We start from the raw sequence: 17,500 nt of genomic DNA, 5'->3' as shown, positions 1-17,500 counted from the left end.
CCTCCTGGAGCTGGCCCGAACTTTCTCCGCCATGGTGAAGAGCGGTAAGAGTGGAGACAGGCCTGTAGATTCGGCTGTGGTGGTTGTTGTAGTTTATTTAGTAGTTTTGAGGGACTTCGGTCGAACACATCAGCTAAAGCAGCACCGGCCGAGTAAACAGACAACACAGACAAATGGAAGACAGAAGAAAAGCCCCTGAAGGTTTGTAGTTCTCGGGTTCAGTTGGTGTGTTTGTGGACAGGTTTCAGCCCCAGACGGAGTTTGCTGTTCGTCAGCTGGGACGCCGGAGACTTTGGGAACATCGGAGCTACTGAATGGCTAGAGGTTCGTCCAATCAGAGAGCAAAACACACTCGCCACACACCATAGAGGAAGAAGGAGTTAACACACTCAACATAACACAAGTCCTCTCCCTGACCTCTGACCCCCTGGCTGCCATGGTAACCTCTGACCTGTGTTTTCCAGGGTTACTTATCCATGCTGCACCTGAAGGCCGTTGCCTACTTCAGTCTGGACCAGGCTATCATGGGTAACACAGCCAATCACAGGAGAGCTTCTTTATTGTGTTGGCCATTGAAGTAAACAACTGTCTGTCTCTCTGGCTGTCTGTCTGTAGGTGATGATGTCCTGTCTGCCTTCACCAGTCCTCTGCTGGTCGACCTGCTGGATGCTGCCATCAGACAGGTAAACACAACAATATAATCATTTATATATATATATATATTATACAGTGTATGTGTATATATATATATATACAGTATATTAACATCATATCATATAGCACGACATGTGTTATTGTGTTATTGCGTTGGTGTTACATTATTACATTACATGTCATTTAGCACAGTGGTCCCCAACCACTGGTCCGTGGGTCATTTGGTACTGGGCCGCACAGAAAGAATGAATAAAAAAATATTTTATTTTGAAAGAGGTTCTATTTTGAAAAATCACCGGATACATCCGTCTGTGCATCTGTGTCTCTTGACACATGTCAAGACCAGAGGTCAAGATGCTCGTCTCAGTCACGTGATACTTTACTTCAACAATTAAGCCCACAAGCAACAATGAGGCTAAACAAACGTTTAAAGAGCTTTTTTGGAAAAGGGAAAAGACCAATGAGGAGACAGAAGAAGAAGTAGAAGAAGAAGAAGTAGAAGAAGAAGAAGAAGAAGAGCCTACGGTTTCCAAGAAAAAGAAAGCTGTATTTAAAAGACAATATCAGGAGTCCTACTTAAAATACGTGTTTATCGCTACAGGTGATTCTCATGCGTTGCTCTGCATAATATACAGGTCAGCAAATGAGGCAACGAAGCCTTCAGAACTGCTTCGGCACCTGGAGACCAAGCACCCGGCGTCAAAAGCCCTTGGAGATTTGTGAAAGAAAAAAACATGAACAAGAAGGACAGAAGCAATTACTGATGGCCACCACATCAACACATGCGAGTGCACTGAGAGCGTCATACTTAGTGACTAACCGTGTCGCTAAGGCGAAGAAACTTTTTACTACTGGTGAAGAATGTATCCCCCTATATTGGACCGGCTCGTTGCAGAGACACAAGCTCAGGCTCCCACTACTTCAGCGTAATGCTGAGTTTTTTATGCACTTTATATTTGTTTTTATGCCGGTCGTATCATTTTACTTCGTCATATTTATCCCCCCCCACACTTTGAAGGCCGGTCTGTGAAAATATTATCTTACATGAAACCGGTCCGTGGCGCAAAAAAGGTTGGAGAACGTTGATTTAGCAGACGCTCTTATCCAGAGCGTCTTACAGTGAACTAACTACAGGGACAGTCTCTCTGGAGCAGCTCAGGGTTAAGTACTCAATGGTGCAGCCCTGGTGTTGTGTTTGGAAGCTGGACCACTAGACCATTAGAACAGTGGTTCCCAAACGGTGTGCCGCGTCACACTGGTGTGCCGTGAGACAAATCCCGGTGTGCGCAGATTTATTAAGTTATCTCCTTACCTTTCCTCCGACTGTAGGTGTGTGTGCACGCACGTGTGTGTGTCGGGAGCGAAGCTCCGCCCTTCGCGAAACAGAGCAGAGGAGAGAATGTAAATAGCAAAGCAACGCAGCAGTCATAAATAACATAAGCGTTTAGTTTATTTAATAAAAAAACACCTGTTCAATGTGAAAAGTGAGTTGTGAAATATAAAAATAATAAAATAATTAAAAAAAAACTTGAATTTCAGGGGGGGGGGGCGCGGGGTTCCGTTGGGAGGGGAGGGTGGGGCGCAGCGCAGGGAAACACTGTACTTTATCGGTCCAACACATTTCACAATATAGAAACAATAGGTCTATAGGTCTAGTGTGTTAGTGTGTTAGTGTGCCAAAGACCTTTAATCTAAGACCAAGATGGTGATGACAGTCAGAAACAAGATGGTGACGGTCAGAAACAAGATGGTGACTACAGTCAGAAACAAGATGGTGACAGTCAGAAACAAGATGGTGACGGTCAGAAACAAGATGGTGACAGTCAGAAACAAGATGGTGACAGTCAGAAACAAGATGGTGACGGTCAGAAACAAGATGGTGACTACAGTCAGAAACAAGATGGTGACAGTCAGAAACAAGATGGTGACGGTCAGAAACAAGATGGTGACAGTCAGAAACAAGATGATGACAGTCAGAAACAAGATGGTGACAGTCAGAAACAAGATGGTGACAGTCAGAAACAAGATGGTCCAATTAGGACATTCTGTCATGATCTTGATGTTTTGATGTATTTTTTAAAGCTTCACTCCCTATGTGTCATGTCTAGTCTTACTTCCTGTCTTTGTGTTTTCCCTCCTTTTGTGATTGTTGATTTGATCCCCCTGTGTCCAATCACCCTGCCCTTGTGTCTTTAGCTGCCTCCTCCAGCTTTGTCTCGTTCCTGTGATTAGTGTCTGTGTCATTTTTTCCTTGTCAGTTCATTCAATGTGTTAGTGTGTTAGTGTGTTAATGTGTTTGTGTGTTAATGTGTTAGTGTGTTATTGTGTTAAAGGTGGAGCATCCTAAGCATGCGGGTCAGACCATCTACAGCCAGGCAGAGAGAGAGGGAGGCAGCTGGAGGATGTGAGACACAAACACACATCAGTATGTATGATACTCTATGATACTGTGGAGAAAGAGAAGGTTGACCTGAATGAACCTTTTCCTCCTCAGCATGAAGCCGCTGCATCTGAACAGTGGAGCGTACAGTTTCACAGCGTTTGCAGGAGTCCCAGCTGTGGAGCTGAGATTCACTGAGGTAAACTTAATGTTCGTTCACTAACAACACCTCCACACACTGCTGCTGTGTAACGTTACATAATGCTGTAAACAGGCGGGACCTCCGGGTCTGAAATGTGAAGCCAAAGACCTTTAATCTAAGACCAAGATGGTGATGGTCAGAAACAAGATGGTGACGACAGTCAGAAACAAGATGGTGACGGTCAGAAACAAGATGGTGACGACAGTCAGAAACAAGATGGTGACGGTCAGAAACAAGATGGTGACGGTCAGAAACAAGATGGTGACGACAGTCAGAAACAAGATGGTGACGGTCAGAAACAAGATGGTGACGGTCAGGTCAGAAACAAGATGGTGACGGTCAGAAACAAGATGGTGATGGTCAGAAATAAGATGGTGACAGTCAGAAACAAGATGGTGACAGTCAGAAACAAGATGGTGACGACGGTCAGAAACAAGATGGTGACTACAGTCAGAAACAAGATGGTGACTACAGTCAGAAACAAGATGGTGACGGTCAGAAACAAGATGGTGACAGTCAGAAACAAGATGGTGACTACAGTCAGAAACAAGATGGTGACTACAGTCAGAAACAAGATGGTGACGGTCAGAAACAAGATGGTGACAGTCAGAAACAAGATGGTGACGACAGTCAGAAACAAGATGGTCCAATTAGGACATTCTGTCATGATCTTGATGTTTTGATGTATTTTTTAAAGCTTCACTCCCTATGTGTCATGTCTAGTCTTACTTCCTGTCTTTGTGTTTTCTCTCCGTTTGTGATTGTTGATTTGATCCCCCTGTGTCCAATCACCCTGCCCTTGTGTCTTTAGCTGCCTCCTCCAGCTTTGTCTCGTTCCTGTGATTAGTGTCTGTGTCATTTGTTCCTTGTCAGTTCATTCAATGTTACCTGATGTTTCCTCCTGTTTTCTCGTGTCAATCCTGATTTGTTCTTTTTGTTTTACTTTTTACCTTTAGTTAGTGATGGCGAGATGAAGCTTCATGAAGCATTGAAGCTTTCCATCCAATTGGTTCGCTTATGTGCCGAAGCTTCATGGTGCTTCATTTGCTCTACTGCGCCATCAAGTGGACAATAAATGTAAAACCGGCGAAGTGCAAGGCTTTAAAGGATCTTTGCCCTGAAGATTCTTTGACGCACACATATAAGACTGAATATAATGTTCTATTTAAAAATAAAGATTGATGTTATTGAGAAGAGAGTGCCTTCAATGATAGTGCAGTTTAAGATTGGACAGAGAGAAGGGGAATGACATGCAGCAAATAGCAGCAGGTCTGTTTCGAACCCCGGGTCGCTGCGGCAAGCATGTGAATGTGGGTCGCCTGCTCTACGAGCTGCGCCACCAGGGATGTGTAATGTACACGTTGGATGAACATTATGTTTTCAACAGATTTAGATTTGATATCTTTACTTGCTCACAAGGAAGATGATGCTGGCGTGCATAACAACTGTTTCGCTAGTTGGCTGGCTCCATAATGATCCAATACAAACGCAATACCAACAACTCAACAGCAACAACGCATACTACGACAACAACAACCCACACATTATATATTATATAAAGTGTTGATTATGAGGGGGCTCAATTGCGGTTCGCTCCCCGTTATATTTCGAATCGCACGTCAAACCAGCGAACCTGTTCCTGGTCACGTGGTACGGCAGGTTCGCGAGGCTTCGAACGTCATCACATACGTCATCAACACAAGCCTCAATACGCGCTTCACAAAAATCTTCCGCGATTACTCCACACACGCTTCGAAGCCTCGACACAGAAGGACACATCACTACCTTTAGTATTTTTAAGCTTTTGTTTAATAAACCTTTCTTTTTGTTATAACTCCGTTGTCCTTGTGCGTTTGGGTCCTCCCCTTTTTCCATCGGCTTTTGACACATTCCGGATAGTGATTTTCGTATTCATACCTTATATTTTTAATGTTTCCTTGGAAATTATTATCTACTCATTCATACTTTCAGATAGAAAATGTTCCACATCTTTCATGCACTCTGGGTATTATTCAACTTTTCAATGACATTCATAAGAATTAAAACCATTCCTACTATTTCTTATTCTTCACCTTCTGTCACATTAAACCAGCACTGCAGCTTTCAGCCTCCAGCAGTCACAGCGTGATTCCCTCGCCTGTAGCCTGTAACAGTATCGTATGTCATATATATTTGGTGTACAGGTGTACTTGTTACTGGTCCATGTCATCAGTTCTGTCCGTGTCCATTCAGGAGCGAGCGTACCCGTTCGTCAACACGCCGCTGGACAGCGCCTCCCGCCTACAGGAAGTGCTGGGGGGTCGTCTGGGGTTGACGGGGCGCAGCTTAGGGGAGCTGGTGGGGGAGATGGTGCTGCGACTGGCCCACGACCACATCCTGCCTCTACGCATCACTTCCTACGCTCACACGGTGCTGCAGTTCAGCGCTCAGCTCAACAAACACTCTGCAGAGCTGCAGGTACCTCAGTTATATCAATCTATTTTCCTCGTTAGCCTGAAACACAGGCTGCCAGTCTTCTTTACAACAACTCAGAATAAGTCATATTGGTGCCGCTGTGTGAAGTCAGTAATGTCTCTTTCTGTCCTGTCGTCCTCTCCGTCTTCAGTCTAGAGGTTTGTCTCCTCAGTGGGTTTTCAGTGCCAGAGGAGATTACAGCCGAGCGGCCGAGACGCTGCAGAGAGCCATCGACTACAGCGACCTGCACGACCCGGCCACGGCTCGCTCCTACAACACTCGCATCATGAAGGTACAGAACTGAAAGAAATGTCCAAAGAGATTCACTTTAAAATTATACAAAAGGCTGAAAACAGCATTTAAAAACACATTTACCAGAAGAATTACTTTGAGGATTAATCATTAAACAGTTTATTTTAACAGATTTCCGTTCTGCCCATCGACTAAGTGACGAGTCGACTAAAAGAAAAAAGAAGTTGAAAATTATCAGAAAATGTCAGAAAATGTCAGAAAAGTGTAAAAAATATAAATATTAAAAAGTCTGAAAAGAAAGTGAAGTCTAACAGCTGATGTCGTTGAGCGTGTTTAGAAGTTTTACGTCAGTTTCAAAGACGTTCACCTCGTCTATCTTGCAGGTGGAATACTACTTCCTGTCTCAGTACGTGTCCGTGGTGGAGACGCCGTTCCGTCACGTGATCCACGGCCGCGGCGACCACACTCTGAGCGCGCTCACTGACCATCTCGCCCTGCTGACCTCCGACCCCCAGCGCTTCGACGAGACGCGCTTCAGACGGCAGCTCGTCCTCTTTACCTGGACGCTGCAGGGAGCCGCCAACGCACTGAAGGGAGACGTGTGGAGCATACACAACACACACACACACTGACACACACACACAGACACACACACTGACACACAACACACACTGACACACACACACACACACTGACACACACACACACACAGACACACACGCACACACACACACACTGACACACACACACACACACACACACACACACACACACTGACACACACACATGATTTATGATTATAAACATAATAAGAATAATTATATGTATTTATTATTATAATAATTAAATAATGATATTATTATAGCTTTTATTATATTATTATTATTATTATTATAATAATAATAATAATAAATAATAATAATTATATTTCTTATTGAAAATATGATTACTGAATTATAATTTTATGTGTCATTTGATATTTTTCTTTCACTGTTCTGTAGTTCAATGACTGAAATAAATTAATAAATCTTATTTATTTATCTAATTTATTATTAATTCACTTTTTAATAATAGTTTCATTGAAGAACATTTCTGTGTCAAATATGTTCATGTGAAATTAAATACAAATAGAAAACAATTTAATAGTTTTAGTGTAATTACCACGGTGCAGATTAATATTTTATATTTTATAAATACTGACTAAATACCTCCTTATCGAGCTCCGAGACACTTTTATTGTGGAGGGGACTTCCTGTTTCAATGTCCTGATGGGACAGTTTATTTAGCAGTTATTTCAAATCAAATCAAATTTATTTGTAGAGCCCAATATCACAAATTATACATTTGTCTCAGTGTTTACAGACTGTACAGGATACGACACCCTCTGTCCTTACACCCTCTGTCCTTAGACCCTCTGTCCTTACACCCTCTGTCCTTACACCCTCTGTCCTTAGACCCTCTGACCTTACACCCTCTGTCCTTAGACCCTCTGTCCTTAGACCCTCTGTCCTTACACCCTCTGTCCTCAGACCCTCTGTCCTTAGACCCTCTGTCCTTACACCCTCTGTCCTCAGACCCTCTGTCCTTAGACCCTCTGTCCCTCTGTCCTTAGTCCCTCTGTCCTTAGACCCTCTGTCCTTACACCCTCTGTCCTTACACCCTCTGTCATTAGACCCTCTGTCTTTAGACCCTCTGTCCTTAGACCCTCTGTCCTTAGACCCTCTGTCCTTACACCCTCTGTCATTAGACCCTCTGTCTTTAGACCCTCTGTCTTTAGACCCTCTGCCCTTAGACCCTCGCATCGCACAAGGAAAAACTTCCTAAAAGAAACCCCATAATTAAAGGGGAACATGTTAGAAACCTCAGGGAGAGACTGAGGAGGGATCCCTCTCCCAGGACGGACAGACGTGCAATAGATGTCGTGTGTACAGGATAAACAACATAGTACAAATACAACATTTGACAGAAATGATTTTGTGTTGAAAAAGAGAAAGTTTGGATGAATCCAGGAAAATGTTAAAAAGGCTTCCCGGTGTCCAGCAGGACCAGGGCAGCAGGCGCAGCCACGATTCATGATCCTGACGTAAACTTTATCAGTGGCAACCTGCCACATGAGAGACAGACACTCCGGGGATGATGCCCCGGATGATGAGTTAGTAACATACATTTACATACATACAGATAGAGAGGGAGAAGAAGAGAGGGAGGGGAGGAGAGAGGAAGAGAAGGAAGAGAGCAGGGAGGTGTCCCCCGGCAGTCTAAGCCTATAGCAGCATAACTAGGGGTAATGTATTTTATTATCATTTATTGAACATTTAATTAACATTAATTCAGAATTGACTTCACATTTATTTAATATATATTTTCCGTGTATTTTACATTTATTAAACATTTATTAAATAATTGATTTGATCATTTATTTAACATTTATTTATTATTTTGAGAAACAAAGTGACAGTAAAAGTTCTTCACCTCTGTTAAAATAAACTAATGAACAATGTCTTAGTCATTAAGTTTACATTAGTGGCCCTATTATGATCCATACCATATGTGCATAAACAGGATATTGTCTTGACATGACATTATCTCCATGCTCTAATGAAGTTAAGGGAACCCTTTAATGATCACGAGGAAGTGACCTTCACATCTGTTTTAGATTATTTTGGTGTCATGACCCAATGTGCTTCAATGTATGATTGGGAGACAAGGTTCATGTGTTCATTAAGAACTCAAATATAAGGGATAGGTTCTCTTCATGAGTTGGGACACTAAGCGGTTGTGCTTGGAAGCAGGTAGTCTTCTCATTATTATTGTTTGTTGTACAACAAAATAATAATTAATCAACTATATCTGTGTCTGTGCTTTGTTGATTCCTCTCAGTTTCATACCACAATGTTGTGAGCGATAAATATCCCCGACACAACAACCTGATGCAGACCATAAGATGTTGTTCGTATGTGGACCCGGACACGCCTCAGCAGAATGAAACAAAAGTAAAATATTAATAATGAGTTTGATGTTTAGTCGTGTGTTTAACAGGAATCTGAAAGACACGATTCAAACCTTTAAAAATGATAAACTTCAACAAAAGCTTTGATAAAATAAACGTCTCCACACACGACTTCACGCTGAATCCTTCGTGTGATTGGCTCTGTGCCGTCATGTGACCTAAAACACAGCGATGATGAGTATCGCTAAAAAAGCATGAGGACACACGTGAGGGGGGGGTCGTGGTGAAAGCACAAACGTGAGGGGGTATATACGTGTATTTATAAAACGGACATGTCAAATCAAGCAATCTGATTGGTTCTTAGCCGTGGTATAATGAGCGTATATCACGGGTAGAATTGTCGTCACTTTTCACAACAAGTCAGTATCCCTCCGCGTCTGAGAGAAAGCTACACCGTTACAGCTGTTAAATGAGTCCGTTAAGAAACAAAGCTTTGCTCTGGAGGAGTGGATCCATCAGTGCCTCCAGAGAAGAAACCCTCAAAGACCACGTGCAGAGCTACGTGCAGAGCAGCTGTTAGTGTTGTTGCATAGCAACCACCTCGCACTATGTTCTGTGCAGAAGGCAGCGGAGGGACTATTTTATTTTGAACATCATTATTTAACAATAAAAACTATTTAAGTTGGAGTGTGTATTTTTCTTTCATATTGCCACACTTGGTTTTATAAAAGCAATAGCTCAGTTCAGACCGTGGTATATGGTCATTATATATAATATATATAATATAATATAATGACCATATATCACCACAGACCGTGATATATGGTCATTATATATAATATATATAATATAATATAATATAATGACCATATATCACAACAGATCCTGATATATGGTCATTATATATAATATAATATAATATAATGACCATATATCACAACAGACCGTGGTATATGGTCATTACATATAATATATATAATATAATATAATGACCATATATCACAACAGATCGTGGTATATGGTCATTATATATAATATATATAATATAATATAATATAATGACCATATATCACAACAGATCCTGATATATGGTCATTATATATAATATATATAATATAATATAATATAATATAATGACCATATATCACAACAGACCGTGGTATATGGTCATTACATATAATATATAATATAATATAATGACCATATATCACAACAGATCGTGGTATATGGTCATTATATATAATATATATAATATAATATAATATAATGACCATATATCACCCTTACCTGTGATGTAATGACCATATATCACGGTCTGTCGTCAGCTATTGCTTAAATATATATATGTATATGTATATATTTATGTGCAGGTTCTGGAGACGGTCCAGTGGTGAAGGATCACTGATGCCGAGACAAGTGTAGAGCCGCGGAGTGTTTGATGAATGTGTGTGTGATGAGTCTGCTCTAACGCCTTAACATTTCAAAACCCGTCTGTGGAAAAGTGCATCGACCTCAACTTGCACATTTCTGTATTTCACGTGAGGTCGAGCGAGGAGGAAACAGGACGCGTTGATCTCAGTGAGTCCAGCAGGTCTTTTTAAAATAAGTTTATTATCACTTTAAATGTTTGTCTGCAGCCCATATAACCGTATATTTTATGACCATATAAAGTCATAAGAAGTCGAGATGATCGTATGAATCAGACAGAAGTACTTTCAGGTTTTATAAGGAATTTATTTCAATATTTAAATTTTATTTAGAACTAATTATTTCATTATACAACCAGCAGCCTCCTCTGTGTGTGTGTCACAGGATAATAAATATTCAGATATAAGTTTTAATAAAGTGTTTCTGTCAGTGCTCAGCTCACCCCGCTGTGTGTCATATTACATCAATATTTAGGATTATTTTTATTAGAATTATTCACATGACCCTGATATTCAGCCTAAACTCAGCTGGGACCATCAGAAACCTCAAAGTATTGTGGGAAATTGAGTCCCAACGTGTTGTTTACTCAGCTGATGTCCAGGGAATCATGGGTACTGTAGTCCAGAATAATAAACCCACCACAGCCAGTGGCTAGAAGATCTTTAGCTAGGACTTGTGGGTTATGTAGTCCTTCTGTGCTGTAGATATATTTGTTGGTGGCGTAATCCTTCACTGGAGATGGGAACTGTGGGTAATGTAGTCCATGTTTAGCCTTTTGCTTAAGAAACAGGAAGTGTTCAGTTTCAGTTTGACCTCCTTGTTGCTGCTCAGCAAAAACTGTCCACTGCAGCTCAGGGGGATTGTAGGAGTTGTAGTACAGATGAGAAGGGTTTGGGGTTGTTGTAATCATGTAAGTAGTGTGTCATTGTGGGAATTGTAGTTCAGCAGAAGTGATGTTTAGGGTGTTGTAGTTTATGCAGGTGGATGGATTGTGGGTTTTGTACTCCAAATGAGGGGAATTGTTTGCGTTGTAGTCCTGACCAAAGGGGATTGTGAGTGTTGTAGTCCAAACAGGAGGGGAGTTTAGGGTGTTGTAGTCCAAGCAGTGAGGCATTGTGGGCATTGTAGTTCAGCAAAAGTGATGTAGTTTATGAAATGATGGATTGTAATGATGAGGATGGTTGGAGTTGTAGTCCAGACAGAAGAGGATTTAGGGAATTGTAGTCCAAACAGGAGGGGATTTAGGGAGTTGTAATCCATTTGTGGAAAGGGATTGTGGGTATTGTAGTCCAGTGTTTTTGATACTTTAAGCCCTGAATAGACTGTGTGTTTGAGCCCCATCGTTTTATTTACAGTCACACAAGTCTTTATGTACACTACACACAAACACACACTCACACACTCTCACACACACACACACACACACACACACACACACACACCATTTTCACATCACATAAATAAATAAATAGATAAATCAATAAATAAATAGGATAATATAAATACTTCAATACCAACTGAACTCTGCAGTCCTGATTCATTATTTACTGAAAATACATTAAGCTGTCTGTCTGCATGTCGTCCACACAGACAAGTGGAGAGACAGACAGCTCCTCTCCATCCAATCACAGCGCTCGCTCCTCATCCCGTAGAAAGGAAACAAAAACAGTGAAAAGACAAATGGCTGTCAGGTCACACTGCTCTGAGGCGGGGGTTGGCGGCCGTTTCCAAAGAGATGCGGCCAATCAGAGTCTCTCGCGAGCAGGAACCCAGATGTAAGGCCCGCTCTGCTCCTCGATGACGGCTTTCACCAGGTGGTACACCTCCTCGAAGCTGTCGCCATGCACGATGGCTGCACACACACACACACACACACACACACACACACACACACACACACAGTTAACATCAAACTTGCACCGTGGCGTCCGTCTCACACCTGCGTGACGTGTGTTTTTACCTGTGAAACACTCGAGGAAGTCTTGTTCCAGTTTGATGGCTCGATCCAGAGCTTTCCTCGCCTGATCCTCCGACAGACGCTTGTTCAGATCCCTGCACACACGCACACACACACAAATGTTAGATTTTTTTGTGGTAAATAGATTTTTTTGATCACAAATATCCGACTTTCACGATGACACCACTGACTTACAGGATGTTCTCTAGGGATCGTGGTCGGATGAAGATGGCGATGGGGTGAAGCTGAGCCGCCTGCAGCCGCCGCACTGCGTTGGCCGACACGTCCAGGATGCAGTGCTTCCCCTGGAAACACACACACACACACACACACACACTGTTGTATCCTCTGTATCAGCGCTAACGTTCCCGACATATCACCGAAGTAACGACGTCTCACCTGCTCGGCCACCTGGCGGACGCTCTGCACCGAGGTCCCGTACAGGTGACTGTTGTACTGCCCCGCCTCGATGAAGCGGTGCGACTGGATGTCCCGCTCCATCTGCTCCCGCGACGACACAAAGTGGTAGTCCCGCCCGTCCGCTTCGTAGTCCCTGCGAGGGCGAGTCGTGTCTGTGGAGAGAGACTGTGACATCACTTCCTGTCTGTTTGAATAAGATTTTCTGTTTTATCGACACCAGAGACAGTTTACAAACAAGACGGCGCACTGAGAGTCAGTTTCCAGTTTCTGTGTCACTCCCTGCCCCTTTAGGAGGCCCTGAGATTACAGGTCCTAAGACTAGAGGACGGTCCTGAGACTAGACGCAGGTCCTGAGACTAGAGGCCGGTCCTGAGACTAGACACAGGTCCTGAGACTAGAGGTCCTGAGACTAGAGGCCGGTCCTGAGACTAGAGGTCCTGAGACTAGACACAGGTCCTGAGACTAGAGGTCCTGAGACTAGAGGTCCTGACACTAGAGGTCCTGAGACTAGAGGTCCTGAGACTAGACACAGGTCCTGAGACTAGACACAGGTCCTGAGACTAGAGGCCGGTCCTGAGACTAAAGGCCGGTCCTGGGACTAAAGGCCGGTCCTGAGACTAGACGCAGGTCCTGAGACTAGAGGTCCTGTGACTAGAGGCCCTGAGACTAGAGGCCCTGAGACTAGAGGTCCTGAGACTAGAGGTCCTGAGACTAGAGGCCCTGAGACTAGAGGTCCTGAGACTAGACACAGGTCCTGAGACTAGAGGTCCTGAGACTAGAGGTCCTGAGACTAGACACAGGTCCTGAGACTAGAGGTCCTGAGACTAGAGGTCCTGAGACTAGAGGTCCTGAGACTAGACACAGGTCCTGAGACTAGAGGTCCTGAGACTAGACACAGGTCCTGAGACTAGAGGCCGGTCCTGAGACTAAAGGCCGGTCCTGGGACTAAAGGCCGGTCCTGAGACTAGACGCAGGTCCTGAGACTAGAGGTCCTGAGACTAGAGGCCCTGAGACTAGAGGTCCTGAGACTAGAGGTCCTGAGACTAGAGGCCCTGAGACTAGAGGTCCTGAGACTAGACGCAGGTCCTGAGACTAGAGGTCCTGAGACTAGAGGCCTGTCCTGAGTGAACGTGATCACAGATTATGACGATTCTTTCGCCCACAGTAACTAAAGTAAATATTTTACCCTTTTCTCAAAATATCTTCAGAACATTATCGAGCATCTTTTGCGACACTTACGAGGGACGCAGGAGCCGAACTTGTCGGGGAACTCGGACAGCAGATCGTCGTTGACGCGGTCTTTGGTCGGCCCCAGGATGATGATAGGACGGGCGTAGTCGACTAGAGACAGATAAAACTTTATTTACACTGCTCATCATTAACAAACCCACAGAGCAGGTGAGTAAATGCACATAAACAAAAGTTTACCTTCGATCTGGGTGATGAGCTCGTAGCTGTGGACGAAACCTTCTCTACCTGAGAGCAGAAAACAAACTTAACAACAAGTTTTCATTTATTTACTGTTTGTTTGTAATGAGAGGTTTACCTTTACTCTTCATGCGGGACCATTCTTTCCTCTCCACTCTGAAACACAAACATCAGGCAAGTTTTCCTTTAGAAAATCACTAAACTTACACCATTTCTCACAGCCAGAAACTGTGAAAACTGAAATTATATTTGATTTTCAACTTTCCGACAGACCTTGAAGGCAACATGTGTGATGAATGTTTCTGTCAGGAAAAATAACAAAGTATAAAGTAATAACAATAATAAAATAAGTTTAAAATAGTGATATTTAACCTTAAATAAAGCGTGTGCACAAACCAGATGCTGTAAAAACATTAAATTCTGCTCCTCAACAAGTCACGGGACAAAAGTATAATATGAACCTGTGTGTGTGTGTGTGTGTGTGTATATATATATATAATGTATATATATAAAATGTATATAATATGAACCTGTGCTTGGAGGGGATGTATCCCAGCTCCTCCAGCTCCCCCTGCTGGCTCACTCTGCGGGCCTGCCACCACTCGTCGTCGGCGCTGTCCATCACGTGAAGAACCTCCCCGAAGTTAAAGTCCAGAGCTTGTGACAGGACGCCACAGTCCCACTGCTTATCGTAGTCAAACAGCGCCCTGAAAACAAAGCACACGTTAGCACTGCGGTCCGAGCTTCCTCTCGGGGGATTTATTCTCTGAGAGGTTGAACCTGAGGTAGAAGCTGCGGTTGGCTCTCAGACTGCCGGACGAGCTGTTCATCATCTGCTCCCGCAGGTCGTGGATCTTTGCCTCAAAGCGGCTGTACTCTGCAAACAGAGACACACAGCTGGTGCAGTACTTTCATTACTATAAATACTAAAGGTAGAAATGTTATGAACATCAGCTCACCTTCAGGTCTGTACTGAGCCACGATGGTCACAGTTTGTCCGGCGTTCTTCAGAGCTGCTGCTGCCTGTTCATGTGTCGCATACCTGAGATCCACACCGTTCACCTGCACACACACACACACACACACACACACACACACACACACACACACACACACACACACACACACACACACACACATTTGAGTCTCTTTGTAGTTGTTTTGTGTCTCTTTGTGTTCATTTCTATGTCCTGGTACTCACACTGAGGATCTGGTCTCCCTTGCGCAGCTCTCCGCTCAGGTCCGCCGGTCCTCCTGCGAGGATGAAGGAGATGAAGATCCCCTCTCCGTCCTCTCCTCCCACGATGTTGAAGCCCAGACCGGTCGACCCTCGCTGCACGCAGACCCGCCGTGGCTCCCGGGAATATTCATCCTCTCCCATCATGCCACGGGGGATAGGTGAGTATCGCCGTGGTGACGGAGGAGGTAGGGCTTGTGGGTAATCACACATGTAGTCCGGCTCCATGTAGGCTGCAGAGAAACACAGGACACGATGAGGATTATAAAACACGGACCAAGACGACAAACGGCTACTTCCTTCTTACCTTTCACAATAAAAGGCCCACACAGATAATACTTAATTGTTATTCTATTAGGCGCTGGTGTTCGGGTTATTTTACACCCTTTATCTTACAACTTTACTGTTTTTTAAACATTTGAGCTAGTTTCGATCAAAACTAGAAAGTTTAGATATAATATATACAGTGGCGGGCTGTGCATTTCCCACCTAGGCCTTCAGTGATCAAATCAAATCAAATCAAATTTATTTGTATAGCCCAATATCACAAATTATACATTTGTCTCAGTGTGCTTTACCGACTGTACAGGATACAACACCCTCTGTCCTTAGACCCTCTGTCTTTAGACCCTCGTATCGCACAAAGAAAAACTCCCTAAAAGAAACCCCATAATTAAAGGGGGAAAAATGTTAGAAACCTCAGGGAGAGACTGAGGAGGGATCCCTCTCCCAGGACGGACAGACGTGCAATAGATGTTGTGTGTACAGGATAAACAACATAGTACAAATACAACATTTGACAGAAAAAAAAGAGAAAGTATGTCCTGAATTATTCCCCCTCTTAATACCATCATTATGACGCCATGGCTCTAGAAACTATACATTTAGACAGAAACGCAGTATAACCGGGCGTTGCATCACCTTAACAACAGAGTTATATTAATATTTAGAAACATTTAGTTGTAAATAGCAGGCATTCCCAGCAGTACACTGTGAGCCGGGGGTACCGCTCGTAGTACTGATTTGAAAGTGGTGGACAAACCCTTTTCCCAGCTGTGATAGGCGCTAGCGTCGGGGTTGGCCGTTCTCTTCTCACGATGTCTAGCTTTTCTTGAAAAATGTGTCTTGAAAATGGCGTTGTAATTATATCTGCGACCACATCGATCTCTCCTCCTTCAGACATTGTGGGTTGAAAACAAACAGCTTGTAGAAATCTAAATGAGCTAGCTGGCCCTGGTGTTGCCAACTCGACATCTGATTGGTTAACGCTACAGTTTTGTTTTAAGCTACAGGCGCCCGCACTGTTGCTTCTGAAGGCCTCAGGGCAGATCTATTGGACCCTGGCAACACATGATGGCTGAAATATGATTGGATAAAAGCTCTAACGTAAAGGCCAGACCTCCACATCTCCATCTGAGGCTGGAAGCAGCGCAACCAAGAGGAAAGCTATGACATGAAGAGAATAGACTCTGGGGAATAATTTAATACATATTTGTGGAGAAAATATATAAAAATTAAATGTATATTCTGATGATGTTTAGGCCAGCAGAGAAGGCCTTGCTGGAGCTGACGGCCGCCACTGGTATATATATATATATATATAAAAACTGTATCTGGCTCTATCATATGTGCAACATGAATTAAAAATAAAAAATTTGGAGAATCAGGTTTCCCTTCCCCACGTGTAGCACACAACGGGAGATTTTCCCTGTCAGACGTGTTCCACTTCATGGAAGTACTTCGTTTGAAACCATGAACAGGAGGTGTACGTACAGCTGGTCAGGTCGGGGGGACTGTATCGATCAGCAGGGTGCATGTACTGCGAGGTGGGTGTGGCCACCTTCAGGTAGACCACCTCCCCTGTGTTCTTCAGCGCCACCACGGCGTCTTCATGCAGGACGTCCTCCAGGGACACGTGGTTCACCTGCGGGGGTCAAAGGTCGGGTTACACTGAGGATTACCAACATTTAAATATATACATTATACATGGTGTTTTTTTTACGTACTGCCAGTATTTTGTCCCCGATCTGAAGTCGTCCGTCGCGGTGTGCCGCTCCGCCCTCGATGATCTTAGTGACGTAGATGCTGTTGTCTCCGGGAACGTGCTGGTTCCCGGCGCCGCCCGCGATACTGAAGCC

The 17,500-nt window shown here is 43.6% G+C and overlaps 2 protein-coding genes across 2 annotated transcripts in view; one reads left to right on the top strand and one right to left on the bottom strand.

Annotated features, from left to right (window-relative positions):
• The window catches only part of tfr2 (transferrin receptor 2), a 9,771-nt gene extending 3,099 nt beyond the window's left edge, over window positions 1–6,672 (top strand). Inside the window, 9 exon segments of the mRNA XM_029427048.1 lie at window positions 1–44; window positions 242–324; window positions 465–528; window positions 616–683; window positions 2,988–3,058; window positions 3,149–3,233; window positions 5,469–5,693; window positions 5,842–5,982; window positions 6,326–6,672. The exon segment at window positions 1–44 is cut by the window's left edge and continues 76 nt beyond it. Coding sequence (XP_029282908.1) covers window positions 1–44; window positions 242–324; window positions 465–528; window positions 616–683; window positions 2,988–3,058; window positions 3,149–3,233; window positions 5,469–5,693; window positions 5,842–5,982; window positions 6,326–6,574 — 1,030 coding nt within the window. The 3' untranslated portion in view covers window positions 6,575–6,672.
• Window positions 6,673–11,621: 4,949 nt separating this feature from the next.
• LOC115005255 (disks large homolog 4-like) lies at window positions 11,622–17,494 on the bottom strand (the record flags this gene model as incomplete). Its single annotated transcript, XM_029427049.1, has 13 exons — window positions 11,622–12,172; window positions 12,281–12,372; window positions 12,473–12,582; window positions 12,677–12,849; window positions 13,937–14,038; window positions 14,126–14,173; window positions 14,244–14,281; window positions 14,656–14,832; window positions 14,906–15,002; window positions 15,085–15,187; window positions 15,327–15,595; window positions 17,136–17,286; window positions 17,369–17,494. Coding segments are annotated over 13 exons (1,593 nt in total), but the record flags the coding sequence as incomplete, so codon positions are not given.
• Window positions 17,495–17,500: the final 6 nt, after the last annotated feature.

Source organism: Cottoperca gobio, unplaced genomic scaffold, assembly GCF_900634415.1.
Source record: "Cottoperca gobio unplaced genomic scaffold, fCotGob3.1 fCotGob3_286arrow_ctg1, whole genome shotgun sequence".
Lineage (NCBI taxonomy): Eukaryota > Metazoa > Chordata > Actinopteri > Perciformes > Bovichtidae > Cottoperca > Cottoperca gobio.
The sequence above is the reverse complement of the archived record's forward strand: the minus strand, read 5'-3'. Positions and strand labels throughout refer to the sequence as shown.